General features: G+C 52.6%; 1 protein-coding gene across 1 annotated transcript in view; it reads left to right on the top strand.

Annotated features, from left to right (window-relative positions):
* LOC139833173 (nuclear transcription factor Y subunit B-1-like) overlaps positions 1 to 19,195 on the top strand; it is a 34,840-nt gene that overhangs the window by 1,935 nt on the left and 13,710 nt on the right. The window contains exons 2-3 of the mRNA XM_071823363.1: positions 9,468 to 9,721; positions 9,818 to 9,947. Coding sequence (XP_071679464.1) covers positions 9,504 to 9,721; positions 9,818 to 9,947 — 348 coding nt within the window. The 5' untranslated portion in view covers positions 9,468 to 9,503. The remainder of the gene's footprint in view (positions 1 to 9,467; positions 9,722 to 9,817; positions 9,948 to 19,195) is intronic.

Genomic DNA, 19,195 nt, shown 5'->3' with positions numbered 1-19,195 from the left:
ATGATGCCGGTGCTCATCCAAGGTCCGAAGCAACCCGGCAACGACATCGATGTGTACCTAAGGCCATTAGTTGATGAACTTTTACAGCTGTGGGGCAGACCTGGTGTCCGTGTGTGGGATGAGCACAAAGAAGAGGAATTTGACCTACGAGCGTTGCTTTTCGTAACCATCAACGATTGGCCTGCTCTTAGTAACCTTTCGGACTGTCAAATAAGGGATACAATGCATGCACGCACCGCTTACATGAGACCGAAAGTGTACATTTGCCAAATTGTAAGAAGAACGTGTACCTTGGGCATCGTCGATTTCTTCCGAAAGGTCATCCAAAGAAGAAAGAAAGGCAAGCATTACAACGGCAAGGCAGATCACCGGCCGAAGCCTGCGGAACACACCGGTGCCGAGGTATTTGATATGGTCAAGGGTTTGAAAGTCATCTTTGGAAAGGGTCTCGGCGGACAATCAGTTCCGAAGGGAGCCGACGGGCACGTAGCCATGTGGAAGAAGAAATCTATATTACGGGAGCTAGAATATTGGAAAGTCCTAGAAGTCCGCTCCGCAATCGACGTGATGCACGTTACGAAGAATATTTGCGTGAACATCCTAAGCTTCTTGGGCGTGTATGGGAAGTCAAATGATACAAAGGAAGCACGGCAGGACCAGCAAAGTTTGAAAGACCCTGATGACCGGCATCCGGAACGGTTTCAAGGTCGTGCCGCCTACGCTCCGACCAAAGAAGAGAAGGTCATCTTTTTTGAATGCCTCGAGCGTATGAAGGTCCCGTCAGGATTCTCGTCCAATATAAAGGGAATAATAAACATGGCGGAGAAAAAGTTCCAAAACCCGAAGTCTCACGATCGCCACGTGATTATGACGCAATTGCTTCCGATTGCTTTGAGGGGCTCCTGCCGGAAAATGTTCGATCGCCCATTGTGAAGCTATGTGCATTCCTCAATGCAATCTCTCGAAGGTAATCAATCCAGAAGTTCTACCACGATTCTGAACGATGTGATCCAATGTCTTGTCAGTTTCGAGTTGGTGTTCCCGCCATCCTTCTTCAATATTATGACGCACCTCCTGGTTCACCTAGTCGATGAGATTTCCATTCTCGGTCCTGTATTTCTACACAATATGTTCCCCTTCGAGAGGTTCATGGGAGTATTAAAGAAATATGTTCGTAACCGTGCTAGGCCGTAAGGAAGCATCGCCAAGGGCTATGGAAATGAGGAGGTAATTGAGTTTTGTGTTGACTTTGTTCCCGACCTTAAGCCGATTGGTCTTCCTCAATCGCGGCACGAGGGGAGACTAAGTGGAAAAGGCACGATCGGAAGGAAATCAATGATATGTATGGACGGCCATTCTCTCGATCGAAGCACACCACACGCTTCGACCAATTCCAGCTTGGTTGCTCCGTACTTTGAGAAACACAAGAATATTTTACGCTCGGACAACCCCGGGGAAGCCCGAATCCTGGATTAGGAAGGCCCACATGGAGACTTTCGGCAGTTGGTTGAGAAAACATTTAATGAGTGACAATAAGGTTGTAGATCAGCTGTACATGTTGGCCAAGACACCATCTTCGACTATAACGACTTTCCAAGGGTACGAGATAAATGGGAATACATTTTACACGATCGCCCAAGATAAAAAGAGCACCAACCAAAACAGTGGTGTCCGCTTTGATGCGGCAACCGAGAATGGGCAAAAGGTCACATATTATGGTTACATAGAGGAGATATGGGAACTTGACTATGGACCCTCCTTTAGGGTCCCTTTGTTCCGGTGCAAATGGTTCAAGCTAACAGGAGGTGGGGTAAAGGTGGACCAGCAATACGGAATGACAATGGTGGATTTCAACAATCTTGGTTATCTTGACGAACCATTCGTCCTAGCGAAAGATGTCGCTCAGGTTTTCTATGTGAAGGACATGAGTAGCAAATCGAGGAAACGGAAAGATAAGAAAACGATCGGTACATCATGCGATGATTCAAAGCGCCACATTGTTCTTTCGGGGAAAAGAAACATCGTGGGAGTGGAGGACAAGACAGACATGTCAGAAGATTATAATATGTTTGCTGAAATTCCGCCCTTCAAAGTGAACACCGACCCAAGCATTAAGTTAAATGATGAGGATGCTCCATGGATACGGCACAATCGTAAGCAAGCAGGGACACAAGGGAAGAAATGATGTGTAATAATTTATTGTACCAAACTTTGTTGAATGAATCATGTGAATTATATTACCCGTGATGTGTTTGGTGTCCATTTTCGAATGATTCAATTGACTCGAGATAGCACTGATGATACATGAAATTTGGAGTGACTAAGTCATACTCCTGCATGCATACATGAAATTTGGAGTGACTAAGTCATACTCCTTCATACAGGAAATTTGGAGTGACTAAGTCATACTCCTGCATACATGAAATTTGGAGTGATTTAGTCATACTCCTGCCTAGGCGTATAATATGCATACTCGTAGTCTTCATAGCCGCCGCCGTTGTACTGGTAGTCGTCGCCTTCTAAGTTGCCGGCATCGCTGCCGCTGTCGCCGTCGGCTGCCGTCGTCGGGCGGCGCTCGTGGCTCGAACTGAGGGTAGCGCAGGCGGGGGATATCGCCGGCCATGATGTAGTCCATGACGCTCTGCAGAGTCCGGCCGTACCACCATAGCCGACGGCCGGCCTCGTGGAAGTTTCCAGGAGGCAGACCGTCCTCCTCATACCTGGCGAGCGCCCTCTCACGCCGATTGATGAAGAAGGCGTCCCAAGTATGCTGGTTATCGGGATGCCAGCGGGGATTCATCCGCTGCTCCGGCGTGAGGTCGAGGTAGTAGTGGTTCGTGATGGCCGCCGGCGCGCAAAGCACTCGAGGGACGGGAGGGACCGGCACGCCGCCGGCGCTTAGGCTCCGTGGCAGGGACGCGGTAGCCCTGAGGGCAAGGGTAGTTCGAGGCGCAAAGCTCCTCCACCTGCTGGTAGGTTAGAGTGGGTGCGGTGGAAGCCATGAGAGAGTGATGAGAGATTGTAGAGATGTGATAATGCTGGCCAAGCCGGGCTACCTATATGTAGTGACAAATGGCGGGAAAAATGGGAGCGGGAAGACAGGAGGCGGGAAGAAAGAGGCGGGGAGAAAGTGGCGGGAAGAAATTGGCGGGAAAAAATTGGCGGGAAGAAAGAGGCCGAAAGAAATTGGCGGGAAACAATTGGCGGGAAGAAAGAGGCGGGAAGACAGGGAAGAAATGGCGGGAAGACGAGGAGGGAAGAGGGGGTCGGCGGAAAGAGGCGGGAAGAGGGGGCCAACGAACTTTTGAATTGAATTAGTTTTATTTTTATGAATTTTTGATAATTTGTATTTTTAAAATTTTGAATTGAATTAGTTTTCTTTTTATGAATTTTTTGATATATTATATGTATTTTAAACATTTTGAAATGAATTAGTTTTATTTTTCTGATTTTTTTGATACATTATTTGTATTTTTGAGATTTTGAAATGAATTAGTTTTATTTTTCTGAATTTTTTGATATATTATTTGTATTTTTAAGATTTAGAAATGAATTAGTTTTATTTTTCTGAATTTTTTGATATATTATTTGTATTTTTCAGATTTTGAAATGAATTAGTTTTATTTTTCTGAATTTTTTGATATATTATTTGTATTTTTAAGATTTTGAAATGAATTAGTTTTATTTTTCTGAATTTTTTGATATATTATTTGTATTTTTAAGATTTTGAAATGAATTAATTTTATTTTTCTGAATTTTTTGATATATTATTTGTATTTTTAAGATTTTGAAATGAATTAGTTTTATTTTTCTGAATTTTTTTATATATTATTTGTATTTTTTAGATTTTGAAATGAATTAGTTTTATTTTTCTGAATTTTTTGATATATTATTTGTATTTTTAAGATTTTGAAATGAAAAGAATTTTGAAAAAGGCCTTTAGTCGCGGTTGGGGTCACCAACCGCGACTAAAGGTCATTTTCCGCGGAACCACAAAAGGGCGAAAAAAGGCTTTAGTCGCGGTTGGGGTCACCAACCGCGACTAAAGGTCATTTTTAGTCGCGGTTGGTGACCCCAACCGCGACTAAAGCCCTCTCGCTATAAATATCGCGCGGCCCGAACGGCCGCGCCAGTTCTTCTTCCTCCGCCAGTTCTGTGACGCTCTGCCGCGCCTCGACGACGCCGACGCCTCCTCGACGCCGACGCCCCTGCACGCCGCCGCCTCCCGCGAAGACCACGCCGCTTCGCCCCGTATGTCGTCGACGTCTCTCGCGCCGGCCGCGCGCGCGACCTCCGTCTCCCGCCGCCGCGGCTGCTTAGCTCACTGCGCCGCCGCACACCGTACGCCGCCACACACCACACGCGCGCGCCACCGCACACTCCGCCGCCGCGCGCCACACCCTTCGCCGGCGCCGCCACGTACCCTAACCGCGCCGCCCACACCCGTAGCCACAAGGCGCGGAGCGAGAGAGAGCGGGGCGCGCCCCCGGCGCCCCTGCCTCTCTTGTTTTTTTTTTTGTTTTTTTTGTTTTTGTTAATAAAAATTGTAAACTATAATTGACTTAAAAAGATTGTGTAAAAAAAATTAAAATGTGACTTAAAAAGATTGTGTAAAAAAACTAAAATGTGACTTAAAAAAGATTGTGTTAAAAAAAACTAAAATTTGACTTTAAAAAACTAAAATATGACTTAAAAATTATGTCTCAAAAAAAGTAAAACTTGATGTGAGCTAACACCACCGCCACCGCCACCGCCCCTATCTTGACGGAATCGAAAAAAAAATCGGAAACCCCGGAAACGAATATGGAAACGAAAATTTTGACAACACCACCGCCACCGCCCCCCTTTCGCCACCGCCCTTTCGCCACCGACCCCGCGTGTATACGGAGGGGGCGGCGAGGCCCTCGTCGCCCCCTCCGTATACGCGCGGGGTATTTTTTTGTCACCGCCACCGCCCTTTCGCCACCGCCACCGCCACCGCTAATACGCGTCCCCCCTCTCGCCTCCCTCGTCGCCCTCTCTCTTTATATGTAGAAGAGATGTGATAATGCTGGCATATACACAATTAATTTGTTTTGACTACATGTTTTCAGGATCGACATATGGCGGACGATAGAGCTGACCCGATTCTCGGACAACTATGATCCGGACGCCGAAGACCATATGTTCGGCATCATAAAAGGCGATATTCCATTTGTGCCGACCGGAGAAGAAGAAGATGATATCTCTTCTTATCTGAACCTTGAGGGTGAAGATGAAGGGCATGGTCAGCAAGATGGTGCCGAAGGAACGTCGATAAACGACGATCTTCAATTGGAAGTAGCAACCACCTCCGGCGCCGAGGTATATATATATACATATTGAGCGTCTGGTGATACAACTAACTGATTTGAATAAATGTGTGTGTACTAACGCGCGCGACTCTCTTTCTTATTTTAGCCCTCGGCCGGATCGTCGAAAAAATCGAGTACGTCGTCAAAGCGTGGCGCAACCAAGACGATGAAAGCAGGAGAAACATGCACCATCGATGTTGTCGACGAAGAAACCGGCAGGCCGCTGGAGCCCAAAGAAGAACGCCACCAAGTTTGTCGGCCAATGCGGAGCCGTTGTTAGAGACAACGTCTCGATCACCCGCCAGAGTGGAATGAGCCAAAGAAGGCACGTGTTGGTTTCACTTTTGTCGATAAGAGAGAAAAAAGATTGCTTCAACAAGCTTATGGAACATTTCGTTCTACCTCCGAATACCGCAAATACGATGAGGAGGGTAACAAGATTGCGGAAAACAAGGAGAGGCGCAAGCTAGTCAAACAGTTCGCTCTTTCTAGGATGGCCAACGCATTCCGGAAATACAAGCAAAATCTAGCCCATGACTTTGTCAACCAGGGCAAGACTCCGGATTTCATAGGACAATATGAGAAACTGCAACATGATTGGCCAGAATTTGTGAAGCAAAAGAAATCGGAGCAGTTCCTTGAACTATCGAAAAAAAATAAGGAAAATGCGGCCAAGAAGGAGTACAATCCTAACATGGGGCCCGGAGGGTATCGCTTTTGGCAGCCTAAGTGGGAGAAGATGGAGAACGAGCTGAGGGCGCGAGGAATCCGTCCAGGTACGGAGGGATGGGACCCAAGGGCCAAAAGCTGGTGGTACGGGCATGGGGGATCGCTGAACCCGGAGACAGGGGAGTGTGTTTATCAGGGCAAAATAATTACACCCACCCAAAAGCTTATTGAGGCAATGAGGGAGGCTCAAGAGGGGAGGATCAGGTTCAACAGAGAGAACGACGCCCTGACAAAAGCCCTCGGGAATCCTGAACACGGAGGACGTATACGAGGCATGGGGCCCATTCCGTGGAAAATAGGGTTCCCCCGGAACGATGACCCGTACGGTTACAGAAGCCGTAAGAGAAAGATGGATCGGGATGCAGATGTTGTGGCGAAGTTGGTAACGGAAATGGATGTGATGAAGAAAACCGTGAGTGTACTAGTCGCCGAAAGAGATGCAGCTCGGGCGCAAAGATGTCGAAGATCATCCAATGGATCTCGGAAGCCAGCAGAGAAGAAGCAGCGTGGCTTCCACGGAGGCCTCACCGGCTGGTGCACCGACGATAGAAATTACCGCACCGGAGCCTGCGGTGGTCGAAATTACTGCACCGGAGCCTCCTCGCTACCCCGTGGACGATATAAAGGAGATGAAAGCATGTCATCTCGTATTATCCTATCGGGAACATGTCCATGAAGGTAGCCATCGGCAGTGCTTTACCACTGGAGCACTCCACCACAACAACCCCATTCAAGATGGCTATGCTCGTGTGACGGTGGAGGAGATAGTCCAAGGGTTTGAGAACCTGGACATTGACATTGCTACACCCGAAGGGGTGAAAAGACTTGGAGATGTCAAGCGCCGATTCATTCTATGGCAGTAAGAAATTTATCAAGTTTCTGTGCGAGGCGCCAACAAGTCCACCCCCGTACGGTGGTGGTGGTGGCGGTGGCGGTGACGGTGGCGGTGGCGGTGGCGGTGACGGTGGCGGTGGCGGTGACGGTGGCGGTGGTGCTTCACCTAATACACCTCATTCACGTCAGCCCACGCCGCCGCCCCCCAGTCCTCGTCCGGCGGGTGATCAGACACCGGTACCGCCCCCCAATCCACCTCCGGCGAAGAAGCAGAAGCAGTCCTGGGTTATTAACCCGGACCCTTACGTACCTAAGAAAACAAAGGTACCGGAGGTATCACTGAAGCCTCTCCCCACGAGGCCTTGGGAAAGTAGTGCCGAGGAAGTCGAGGCGGCGCGGCTGCTGATTTAGAGAAATGGAAGGCGAGCGTCAAGAGGAAAATAGAGGGCGAGCCCAAGCCGCATATTCGACAAGGAAAAGCGATGGGCTAAGTCATTTTTGAACACACCGTCCCAAGCCGCGAAGAATCGCCTCGACGACTATTTACGTGAACTTCGTAGGCAAGCACTCGCGTTCAAGAACAGGAAAGAGTTGGCGGAGAAGAAAGCCGTGAAGGACGAGGCCGAGTCAAAATTAGAAAGGGGGAAAGAAGTTGCCCAGCTCGGGGAACAAAGTAAACAATCGATCGCCCCGCTCATAGTGCAAGCCGCCGATCCGGATGCCCCGATATCATAGCAGCTGCGGCAAAGACATGGATTGACCGTAACGAGTGCGAGAGAACAAGCGGCCGAGTTAGGTATCACTCTTCGTGCAATCGCTAGGCCTTGATGAGGCGCCAATGAAGGACGTAGTATTTACATATGTGAAGAATGGCCCTCTCGTCGAGCCTGCGCAGAAGGGGATCTACCTCGACAAATGCTAGGTCTGCTAAATTGGTACAAGGGTTACATAAAACATAAAAACGCCAAAGACTATATCTATGCGGAAGTTAGATATGAGCATCACTTCAAACATTACTGGGTACAAATTCCTCTGAGTGAATTGTTCCAGCTGTTCAATCTGCGCGACCTCGACAAATCTATCATCAGTTGCTACGTTCGTAAGTGATTTATTAATTTCTACCCCATCTCGTTCATTGCTGCACTTGTCCTAACTATCTTGTTGTGTACGCTATTATGCGTAATGAAGAAGCGGGAAATGCGAATAAGGAACATCCATGATGTTGGGTTCATTGACCCACACATCGTTAATTCACATGTGTTAGAACACCACCCCGCCGACGTGGAGGATGACTGTGGCGGTTTATTAGAAAACAGCAACGAGAAAAGTGATATTCTATTTCCTTACCATTTTGGGTGAGTGTTTCTGTCTTGAGCACATTCTCTTTTGTTTACTCCATGCATGGTATGTGGCTAATCGATGAGTTATGCATGACTGTGCATGTATCGTGTCCGCAGGTTCCACTGGATTCTTATGGTAATTAAAGTTCAGACCTCCTCGGTTCTCGTCCACGACTCTGCTGAATATGGATCCGGCGCTTTGGGGCGACATGAGAAAAATGTTGCAAAAGTAATTATTTTCATTCATTTGCGCTCTATATCGATCGGCCTATTTCGTTCATCATTTCCTAATATCAAGTAACTAATTAATAACTCTCTTGCTTATTTAATTTTCTTTGCCTCGTAGGGTTTGGAGACGGTTCGTAGATACCAAGGTCGGTGAATTCAAAAAAGAGCTATCTTTTAAAATGGCAGTGCGGACGACTGGGGATACTCAGCCACCGGGGACCAATCTATGTGGATACTATGTTTGTGAGAGGATCCGGAGATACTGCAATGAGCGGGACCAGACGTGTGAGAACAACATCCTGAGGAATAACCTCCGGAAGACGCTTAGTCCAGAAGCTCGCTTCCGACCACTTCAAGAGGAACTAGCTGGATGGTTGGCGAGGGAAGTCATCGATCCTAGAGGAGAACACTATTACGATGACGTAGAACTTTATATGCACCAGAATTTGTAACTAACTTGTTCAAAATTGTATATGGTCATCCGATATTGAATATATATTGTATATGGTGATCCGATATTGAATATATATTGTATATTCCTCTTGAATTCTTTTTGGTTCTAATTTCAAATTTGTTTGAAATTGTACATTCATATGCATGTATGTATACAGTACCGTAGAATATGTGAAACTCCTTCAAAATTAAAACCCAAAAGAAATAAAACAATACAAATTAAAAAGAAACCAGATTTAGGGGGAGGGGGGCTAAAACCCTAAACCCTGCGGAGGCCTTTAGTCGCGGTTGGCCAGAAGAACCGCGACTAAAGGTCCTCCGCCCTGGCGCTCGCCTGCGGCCCACGTGGACGGGCCTTTAGTCGCGGTTCGTAAGGAACCGCGACTAAAGGGGGGGGCCTTTAGTCGCGCTGCTTTGGTCGCGGTTGGGCCACCGCGACTAATGGCAGTTGCCAACCGCGACCAAAGCCCTTTTTTCCACCAGTGGCCCTTCTCGCACCTTCCAGGGGTTAGGGTTTGGTGTGGTGAGTTGCTCGATCTGATTAATCTAGTGTTCTGGTTGGGTGCGGTGGTGCAGGCGGGAGCAGATGGCCGACGCGCCGGCGAGCCCCGCGGCCGCCAGTGAGAGCCATGTTGGCGGCAGCCCCACGGCCGATGGCGTCAAGGAGCGGGATGGGTTTCTGCCCACCGCTGACATCAGCCGCATCATGAGGAAGGCCATCCCGCCCAACGGGAAGATCGACAAGGGCGCCATGGAGGCGGTGCAGGAGTTTGTCTCTGAGTTCATCTCCTTCATCACTAGCGAGTATGGTTGCGAGCTTCCTCTGTTTGGTTTAATTTGGCCTTCAATTCTAGTCTTTCGTTAGTTCGTTTTGTGCTGATTTCGTCAGGTTTTTTGCAGGGCGAGTGACAAATGCAGAAGGGAGAAACGGAAGTCCATGAACGGCGACGACCTGCTGTGGGCGATGGCAACATTGGGGTTTGAGGACTACATCGAACCCCTCAAGATCTACCTGCACAAGTACAGGGAGGTGCGTGCGTGCTCATATGGATGTTTGGGAAAACTGTCCAAACTGGTTCCTTGTTTGGGTGACTTCAATATATGCGACCCAGCCCGCAGTCCCTTCGACTGGATGGAATTTTAATTTTAATTTCTCATCAGTTCTAAGTGGCTGAGCTGGGTTATTGTTTAAGAGCATCTCTAGTAGAACCCTAAACCTCAAATCGGCGTATCCAGGCCATCCCAAACGCGTTTTAGGGGCCGAAAAACGGCCGCGATATGCTGTTATGCGGGCCATGTTTGGGCCATGTTTGGTGCGCCTGGACTGCATGGCCGTTTTTCGGCCGGCAACCAAAACTAGAAACAAAGGGTTTATGCAAATAATCTGCTAATTCTCAATGCAGCAACATAATCATGCAAAATAGATTGTTCAAAGTACCCAATCATACATGAAACACGACACCAAAAGAAGATCGAACATCGCATCATCAAGGAGGGAAGTGATCACATGTCACCGTCAATTGCCGGCGCTTCGACATGGCTGCCACCACTCGCCGTAGCGTCTTCACCTCCGGCATCACCTCCGGCATTCATCGCGGCATCCATGGCAGCGCGTGCAGCTTCCCTCCTTCGCGCCAAGATCTGCGTCTTCGTAAGCTTCCACCACTCAAGGCTAGCTTCATCCATGCTGGCCGGGTTCATCTGTTCGACGTATTTTTGTGATCATAGTACTATCTTTGTCTCATGGAAGTTGTCTGACAAATTTACAAATAACGGGTGTATCTACTCATTATTTCTAGACTAGGTACATCCCGCTTTTGTCAAATCTAAGACATCTTACATGAGACGGAAGTAGTATCAAATATACGTGTGAATATTCCGCGTTCAAAGTACAAAAATATGTGCGCGACGGATTGACGTGTTGTCTGCCCCGTGGACCTTCGACCGATCGCTTCAGAGTCCAGATTATATACGAGTCAGGCTGGACCGAACTTGTCAAGCGTGACCAGATTGATCTTATCGATATTTAACAGATACGAGTATATCTCTAGTACTCTGTTTGTTTTCGTATGGCGCAAGCCATGGAGGCCGGGAGATACGTACCAGATCAGAACCACCACCGCCTCACGACCCCAGTTTTGCTGCCTATATAAGAGGCGCAAGGCAAAAAGAAAAAACCAGAACCCATCCCGCAGACGTACGTTAGCCGGAGGCACGAGCAGATCGCATCAAGGAGAACCGCGCGCACGCCACCGTCGTTCCTCTCCGGCAGGCGGCTGAGAGAGAGGACGGCCGCTCTGGGTGCACAAGGAGCACGTACCTTCCACGGGCTAGGAGGCTCGCCATGGAGAAGAAGGTTCCTGGAGTTGTCATCCGGAAGGGTGAGAGCGAACACTAGCTAATCTATATGTTTGTTGATTTTGCATCTATTAGGAGGTTGGGGTGCTGGCCGTGGCGACAGCCGCCGGGGGCAGAACGTTGCCCCAGCCCCGTCGTGGGGCAGTCGCCAGGCTGAACGTTGCCCCAGCCGCCGCCGGGGGCAGAACGTTGCCCCAGCCCCGTCGCCAGGAGCCGAACCTCGGCGCGGCACCCGCGGCGGCGACCCTAGGCGCGGCGCCCGCGGCGGCGACCCCGGCGCCCGCGGTGGCGACCCTCGACGCGCCGTACTCTCGGCGCGGCGCCCGCGGCGCGGCGACCCTCGACGCGCCGTACTCTCGGCGCGGCGCCCGCGGCGGCGACCCTCGACGCGCCGTACTCTCGGCGCGGCGCCCGCGGCGGCGACCCTCGACGCGCCGTTCTCTCGGCGCGGCGCCCGCGGCGGCGACCCTCGACCCGCTGTACTCTTGGAGCGGCGCCCGCGACACTCGACGCCTCCGCGGCAGCGACCCTCGACGCGCCATACTCTTGGCGTCCGCGGCTCACGGACGCGATTACCCGTCCTGTACTTTTCCGTCGCCCCGCACTTGGGCGCGGCATCCGCCGCAACGGCTGCAAATCATTGCAACGTCAAGCCTAGCTCTTCATGCATGCTACCGATTCCAACATCAACACCGTCCGAGACCGACGAGGCAAGACGACGAGGCGGGCATGGACAGCGCAAAGGCCATGCTATGCACGGGGCGTGTACATGCTAGTACACGGACTCCGCCGGCGCCTACACGACGCATCACCATCATCACCACCCTGCATGAAGACCGCGAAGCGAAGACGATGAAGACGACCACACGGCTTAATCGGAGGTTTCCCGCGGGTTATCCGCGGGAGTAATTAACTGGGTGCTTTCCGAGGCCCCGGGAACCAGTAAACCACAATCGCCTATTTTTGGCCGCGCTGGCAGGCCACACGAAGCGCACGTTCGGGAATAGTCTTTTAGTCGTGATGATTAATTGTATTTTTCCCCCTTTTATTTATTTTTGTGTACTTTGTACACTGGCACGCCCGCATTATTTTTCCCCGGTGTAAGGGAGACGCTTTTCACCTTAGCGTCCTCTTTTTCGTGTCAAACAAATTGGCACGCCCGGTGGGACAAGGTTCTCCTCCCATCTTTGCTGCACATTGGTCGCGGCTCGGTCTTCGCTTGGTCTTCCAAATGCATTGCATCTTGCATGACATGTTGCATGAAGGGTCAATGGAGGCATTCCTCTGATGGTAAGCATCATCTTGCAGGTCTTTTCCCTGACCTCGCCGACGTGGTAATCCAGTTTGGGTCCGTGATCCCCAAGTTTGAGGACAACCGCAGGATACCACCCAAGAGGCGGAGTCAAAGAAAGCCCGAGAGAGGGCCTTCGCCAACACTAAGAAGGTGCGCTGCGAGCTTATGCTTGAAGCACGCACCCTCTTGAAGAACACTTCAGTTTCAGTCTCGGTATCCGGCGTCAAACCGGAAATTACCGAGCGGACTGGACAGCGCACGGAGGCTGAGCTTCTCGAGGCTCTTGAGGTTGTCTCCGCTAACCTGCGGAGTCTCAAGGCAAGCGCCCGTGCATCACGGAGCCCACACCGCCTTCGCAACCTTAGGAGGAAGTACCAAAAGGTACAACGTCTTCATCGACTGATGAGCTCCCGCATTGCCGAAAAGGCCGTCTTCGATGAGGACTGGTCTTTTGGCGCAACGGAGTTCGCCCACAAGGTGTTCATGTGCGACACCCTAAATTCCCCAGATGGCTGGTTCCTCGCTCAATGCGGGAATGAGCCATCCAAAATCAAGGAGCTCGTACGCCGGGCGATCATGCGGGAATTCTGGAAGCGGCGCCCCCGAAAGCAGCCCGTGCTGCCGGGCCAAACCGTCGCCTTCGACTCGATCAGCGACGGCTCGCTCCGCCCGAGTATGTGGGCCCCATGCTTCCATACCTCGGCGGGAGACGGGCTGCCCTCCGCCAACGCCAACAACAGGTTCTCGCTTCTTCAGAGCGAAGCGCCCGCTCCGCGAGAGGAGGACCTGCGACAAGAGCTGCGTCAACTCCAAAACCAAATGAGCCACCTTCAAAGGAGGCTCGATGGACAAGGGGAACGCCCTGAATCATCGGCGCAAGGTGCGAACAGGAATAGGCGCCCTGCTCCAACCCATCGCCCTCAACATGAGCGCCAAACTTTGGCGCCTAGACGACGTCCTTCTCCTACACGCCTTAACTCTCGGGGGCATCATGCTTTCCCGCCACGCGACAGTAGGTGGCCTCGAGACGATGCCGCAGACCACCGCCCCATGCAACAATGGCGACCACGGAGAGAGTCGGCGCCCACCCGGGCACCACCACTTGCAAGGCGCGAGGAAGTGAGGCGCGAGCCGGCACCCATCAGGGTACCACCGCCTCGAAGCGAGGACGTGAGGCGCGAGCCGGCGCCCACCAGAGTATCACCACCTCGACGTGAGGAGGTGAGACGGGAAGAGGTGCGGGAGCGGGCAACAAACAATCCGACCGCCCCACCAGCTCCATCGACCCGGCGAGGTGTACCACCTCTCCTACCGACACCGCCCATTCCACCAAGAGTTCTCGGTGCTCTTACCGAGAACCAACGCAAACGCGAACGGCGCCGGAGGAATCGACAAGTCCTCTACAACGAGCTTGAAGGCTTGGTGCTCCGGCACACCCACGTCCGCCTTCGGAGCGATGGCGATGTCGTAGAGAACGACCGAATCACATTCCGCATCTCCCCAGACTTGGAGCGGCATGAAAGGTATACCTACCTTCTGAGCCGCCTCACGCCAAAACCACGCAAGGCACAACCCGGTGCCGCGGAACGAGAAGGAGCGGGGATCACGCCGGCCGCGGGGGTCACCTCGGCTGCTCCTCCAACGATCCCTAAACAAGGAAGCGATGTCTCTCCTATGGAGGGAGTGACGGACGTCTCTCCTATGGAGGGAGTGGAGGATGCTTCTCCCATGGAGGGAGTTGAAAAGATGCCCAAGGAGCGTCCCGATGACGCCCTAGATGGAGGTGTCGAGACCAGACCCGTCGAGGCGCAACCCAATGCTGCCCTCGAACTTCCTCAACCCATGGAGGAGGCGCCTGCTCAGGTTTCTCTCAACAGGGAGGAACAGGAAGGCGAGACTACGGCCCTGCACCGCGGGGAGGATGAGGCGAAGAAGAACACGGCCTCATGCGGCACTCTAGCAGTGCGCTCGCGTGACGAGGAAGCAGGGTGGCAACCACCAAGTGTCACCCACGAATTTACATACTCTTCGGATGAGGAGATTGTTCCAAACCCAAGGGCTAATTTCCGCACAGCCCTGCTGCCGGGCCTCGGCCATGTTCGCTCATGGTTCAAGGGAGCCGAAGCTGCAGCAAAATCAAGCACCTCAGAAGAAGAGGCGAGGTCGACAGCCTCCTCCCTCCCCATCACGACCGGGGGTGGCAAGAAGCCTAGATGCTCCAAACGTGACCGGGATATTTCCCCGGTCCGGTACACCGACATGGCGTCGAGGCTTCCCGAAGATCAAGCCCGGCTACAACAAGTGGCGGGCCGGCCAGGAGCCGGAACTCGCCTAAAAGCACTGGCGCTTCAAGGCATGGAGAAAGGCGTTGCAGCTTTGGGTGATCCTATCGAAGCTCAAAGTGGGGACGAGGAGGCTTCCGACGCCGCCTCTTCCTCCTCACTAGAGACGCTCCCCACCCCGCCATATGACGACATGGACGCGTCCGTCCCTTCGGACGACGAGTCCTACCTACAAGACCTCCACACCGCACCGGTGCGCATGACGACGGAGGACGAAGACACCGAGGCGGCAGCTGCAAAAGCCAAAGAGCTCGCGGCGCTAAAGGGCACCCTCGATAGCTCTTCCAGCAAGGAAGCTCTCGGCGACGAAAACTTAGCCGATCAAGTGCGCCGGCAAGACCGCAAACTCAGCGAGCTAACGTCAAAGTTAGACAAATTCATGACGTTCATGATGCAGAATACCAAGGTGGCCGACCCACAGGAGGAGGAACTCCTATCCGGCGAAGCAGGAGATGCCCTCCATAACGAAGGAAATCAGCGACAAGACTCGGGCTTGCACGCTCGACCATTGGCCCCATCTGGCCCTGCGCACGCAGAGCCAAGTCCGAGTGACCTCAAGGGCTACCACGACCTTCTTGAGAGCATGGTCACCAAGAAATTCAAACAGATGGCCATCGACCAGGTGCCCCGTTCCTCGGAGAACGAGCTAGAGAAGCCCTATGAAGCATGGCATGATCTAGTGCCATTCCCCGCTGGGTGGCATCCGCCCAAGTTTCGCCAGTTCGACGGAACTGGCGATGCAAGGGAGCACTTAGCCTACTTCGAGGCAGCATGTGGCGACACCGCCAACAGCTCGTCGCTCCTTCTCCGACAATTTTCGGGGTCATTAACTGGCCCCGCCTTCCACTGGTATAGCCGCCTTCCAGTGGGATCGATCAGCAGCTGGGCAGGCATGAAGGAAGTCTTCAAACGACACTTCGTCGCCATGAAGAAAGACTTCTCCGTTGTCGAACTGTCGCAAGTGCGACAACGGCGAGAGGAGTCCATCGACGACTACATCGTCCGTTTCCGCAACAGCTATGTGCGCCTCGCTAGAGAGATGCACCTCGAGGATGCCATTGAAATGTGCGTCCATGGCATGCTGCAACACTGGTCGCTTGAAGTCTCTCGGCGCGAGCCCAGAAATTTCAGCGCTCTCAGCTCGGCTGTGGCAGCCACAAAGCTAGAGTTTGAGAAGTCGCCGCAAATCATGGAGCTCTACAAGAACGCCACCGCCTACGACCCCGCGAAGAGGTTCAACTCAACGTCCAAACCACCCGCCAACAATAGCAAGCAAACGGCGAGCGTGGAGACGAATGCCACTAGAGTATTCGCCTCCGCCCCACGAAACAATGCGCCTTTCGTAGGCGCAAGGGGTGATCAAGGAGGAAGACAACGACCATCCATGCAAGAGCTCCTCAAGAAACAATATATTTTCCGGCGGGACTTGGTGCACGATATGTTCAACCAGCTAATGGAACACCGCGCAATAAACTTGCCGGATCCGCAAAGACCGGACCAGGTAAATATGGTTGACAATCCTCTCTATTGCCCATATCACAGGTATGTGGGCCACAAGATAGAAGATTGTATCTCCTTCAAGAAATGGCTCCAAAGAGCCATCAACGAGAAGAGGATCAACCTCGACGCCGATGCTGTCAACCCCGACTACCACGCCGTGAACATGGTGAGCGTGGATTCTTCCACGACGAAGAGCGGGACATCATGGGTCCCGTTTTCTCAAGTTGAGCATCAACTTTCGAGCCTCGTCATGGCTTCAGCCTCGGCACCTTCCGTCAACAACGGGGCCGTAGGCCCCTCCCGCGGTGAGGAGCCTTGGAGCACGGTGCGGCGCCGGACGCACGCAAGGCCGGTGCCCTCGCGACTCCCTCACCAATTGTTTGAGAAACGTACCTCTCTCACACTCCCGAGACGCTTTGATCCAAGTCAGCGTCGTCCACCACCAAGATTCGTGCCCAAGTCGGAGGGCGACGAGGCTTTCCCTCGACGCGGGCGGATATTGCCCACTTTGGGGCAGTTCTTCCCGCAACGTCCAACGCGAGCAGCAGAGGACGCCCAAGAAGAAACCAATGCCTCGAAGTCGTCAAACGTAGCAAGTTGCAACGTGGTCCTCGACTGCGGAGATGCAAGCAGCTCCGAGGCCGACGATGTACTCACCTCTCAAGAGCAGGAGGTGTTCCGCGTCGAAGGCTCCACGACGGAGCCCCTATTGCAGGAAGTCAACATGAACCTGCGCAGCGGCAAGGTTCTACCCGAAGCAGCGAAAGCAAAACCGCAAAGGGCGGACAAGACCTCTGCCTCAAAAGAGGCGCCACTAAGGGAAGATGCACAACTCCCCCAAGACAAAGAAAAGTTAACGTCTAAAGACGTCGACTACAACATCATCGCCCACCTGAAGCGAGTTCCTGCACTATTGAGTGTTTACGACGCTCTCATGCTAGTGCCGGACCTGCGTCAGGCGCTCATACATGCACTACAAGCACCGGAGTTGTACGAGGTGGCCATGGCAAAGCATCGCCTCCTCTCAAACACGTTGTACGTGAATGAGATCACGTTCGACGACGACGACCGTCTCTTAGAGGAAGGAGACCACAATCGGCCCCTCTACATGGAAGGGAACATAGGGACTGCCCACCTGCGGCGAGTCCTCGTCGACCCCGGCTCCGCCGTGAACATTCTGCCCGTCAAGAGCTTGACGCGGGCAGGTTTCACGACGAGCGACTTGGAGCCCACCGACGTGATGATCTGCGGCTTCGACAACCAAGGGAAGCCCACCTTGGGCGCCATCACTGTGAGGATACAAATGTCCACCTTCAGCTTCAAGGTGCGGTTCTATGTCATCGAGGCGAACACATCCTACTCCGCACTCTTGGGGAGGCCGTGGATCCACAAGTACCGTGTGGTACCATCCACGCTTCACCAATGCCTCAAGTTTCTAGATGGGAACGGCACGCAGCAACGCATCGTCGGAAACGCCTCTCCTTACACCGTGCAGGAGTCGCATCATGCCGACGCAAAATACTACTTCCCCGTCGACAACAACGGCCAAAAACAGGGGCGTGCTGCACCAGTAGCCGACACTCAGCCCAAGGCCGGCGCCACTTGGGCCATTGAGGGAAAGAGCCTCATCACGCCATCCTCACCCACAAACATGAGAGGCTCATCCTCTCGTCAAGATGGTGGCCACATGACTGGGGCAGATTTTTCTACGCCCACCCCAACCAAGCCCTTGCTGTTAAAAGCGAGGATCCCTACGTCGACGACGAGCAGGTCAACAACTAAGCTGACCCGCCACGACCCTTCCACCTCCTCAACGTCGGAGTCCCGGGAGTTAACACTTCGCTCTACAGGTGCTCAAGGCCGCAGCACGCTGAACGCCGACAGCGGTGCGCCGCTAACACTTCGAGCACGAGGAGCGCTCAAGACGAAGCCCGCTCCTTCCGTAGGAGCGCCTAACAAGCAAGGCGTCATCAAGGAGGCTCTAAGGGGAGCTACAGACGTGCAGCCCCCTTCCCTCTACATTTCGGTAACCTCCCCACTTGAAGTTTGGGCGATACCTAACTCGTCCGGGTCAAGAATTGAAACCTTGTTCTATAAAGTTCCCCAAGTGAAACATTGTGACTTTATACTTGAACTCCCTAATCATTGCTCTGATACAGAGGAAGTGCTATCAACGATAAAAGTTGAGCCTAGGATGGCTCGACTCTTGGCGAGCGCCGGAATCACGCTCCGGCAAAACAACAGGATGCCGCCACCGCCCTCCATATGCGAGGAGTGGTGGAGGCAATCGGAGGTCCTCAACAAGACGGAGGGCAAGAAGAAGCCCAAGTATGGGCTCGGCTACATCCCCAACTTAGAGGGCAAGCATGAGGGCAATGTACAAGCCTCGTGCCACGCCACCTCCGTCTCCTCGGGAGACGACACGTATGACGAACATCCCATCCAGGATCAAGACACCGGCGCTACACCAGCGCCACAAGAGCTCGAAGACGGTGGCCAACCCACCATCGACGAGCTGGTGGAAATCAACCTTGGAACGGAAGACGATCCGCGCCCTACTTTTGTCAGTGCCACACTGACGGAAGAGGAGCGCGAAAACTATCGAAGCTTCCTGATGGAGTACCGGGACTGCTTCGCCTGGACCTACAAGGAAATGCCGGGGCTTGACCCCCGTGTCGCCACACACAAGTTGGCGATTGACCCCCAATTTCGGCCAGTCAAGCAAAAGCCACGACACTTGCGGCCGGAATTTGAAGATAAAGTCATCGCAGAGGTAGACAAACT

This window comes from Lolium perenne, chromosome 7 (assembly GCF_019359855.2).
Source record: "Lolium perenne isolate Kyuss_39 chromosome 7, Kyuss_2.0, whole genome shotgun sequence".
Lineage (NCBI taxonomy): Eukaryota > Viridiplantae > Streptophyta > Magnoliopsida > Poales > Poaceae > Lolium > Lolium perenne.
This window is presented reverse-complemented; position numbering and strand designations above follow the sequence as displayed.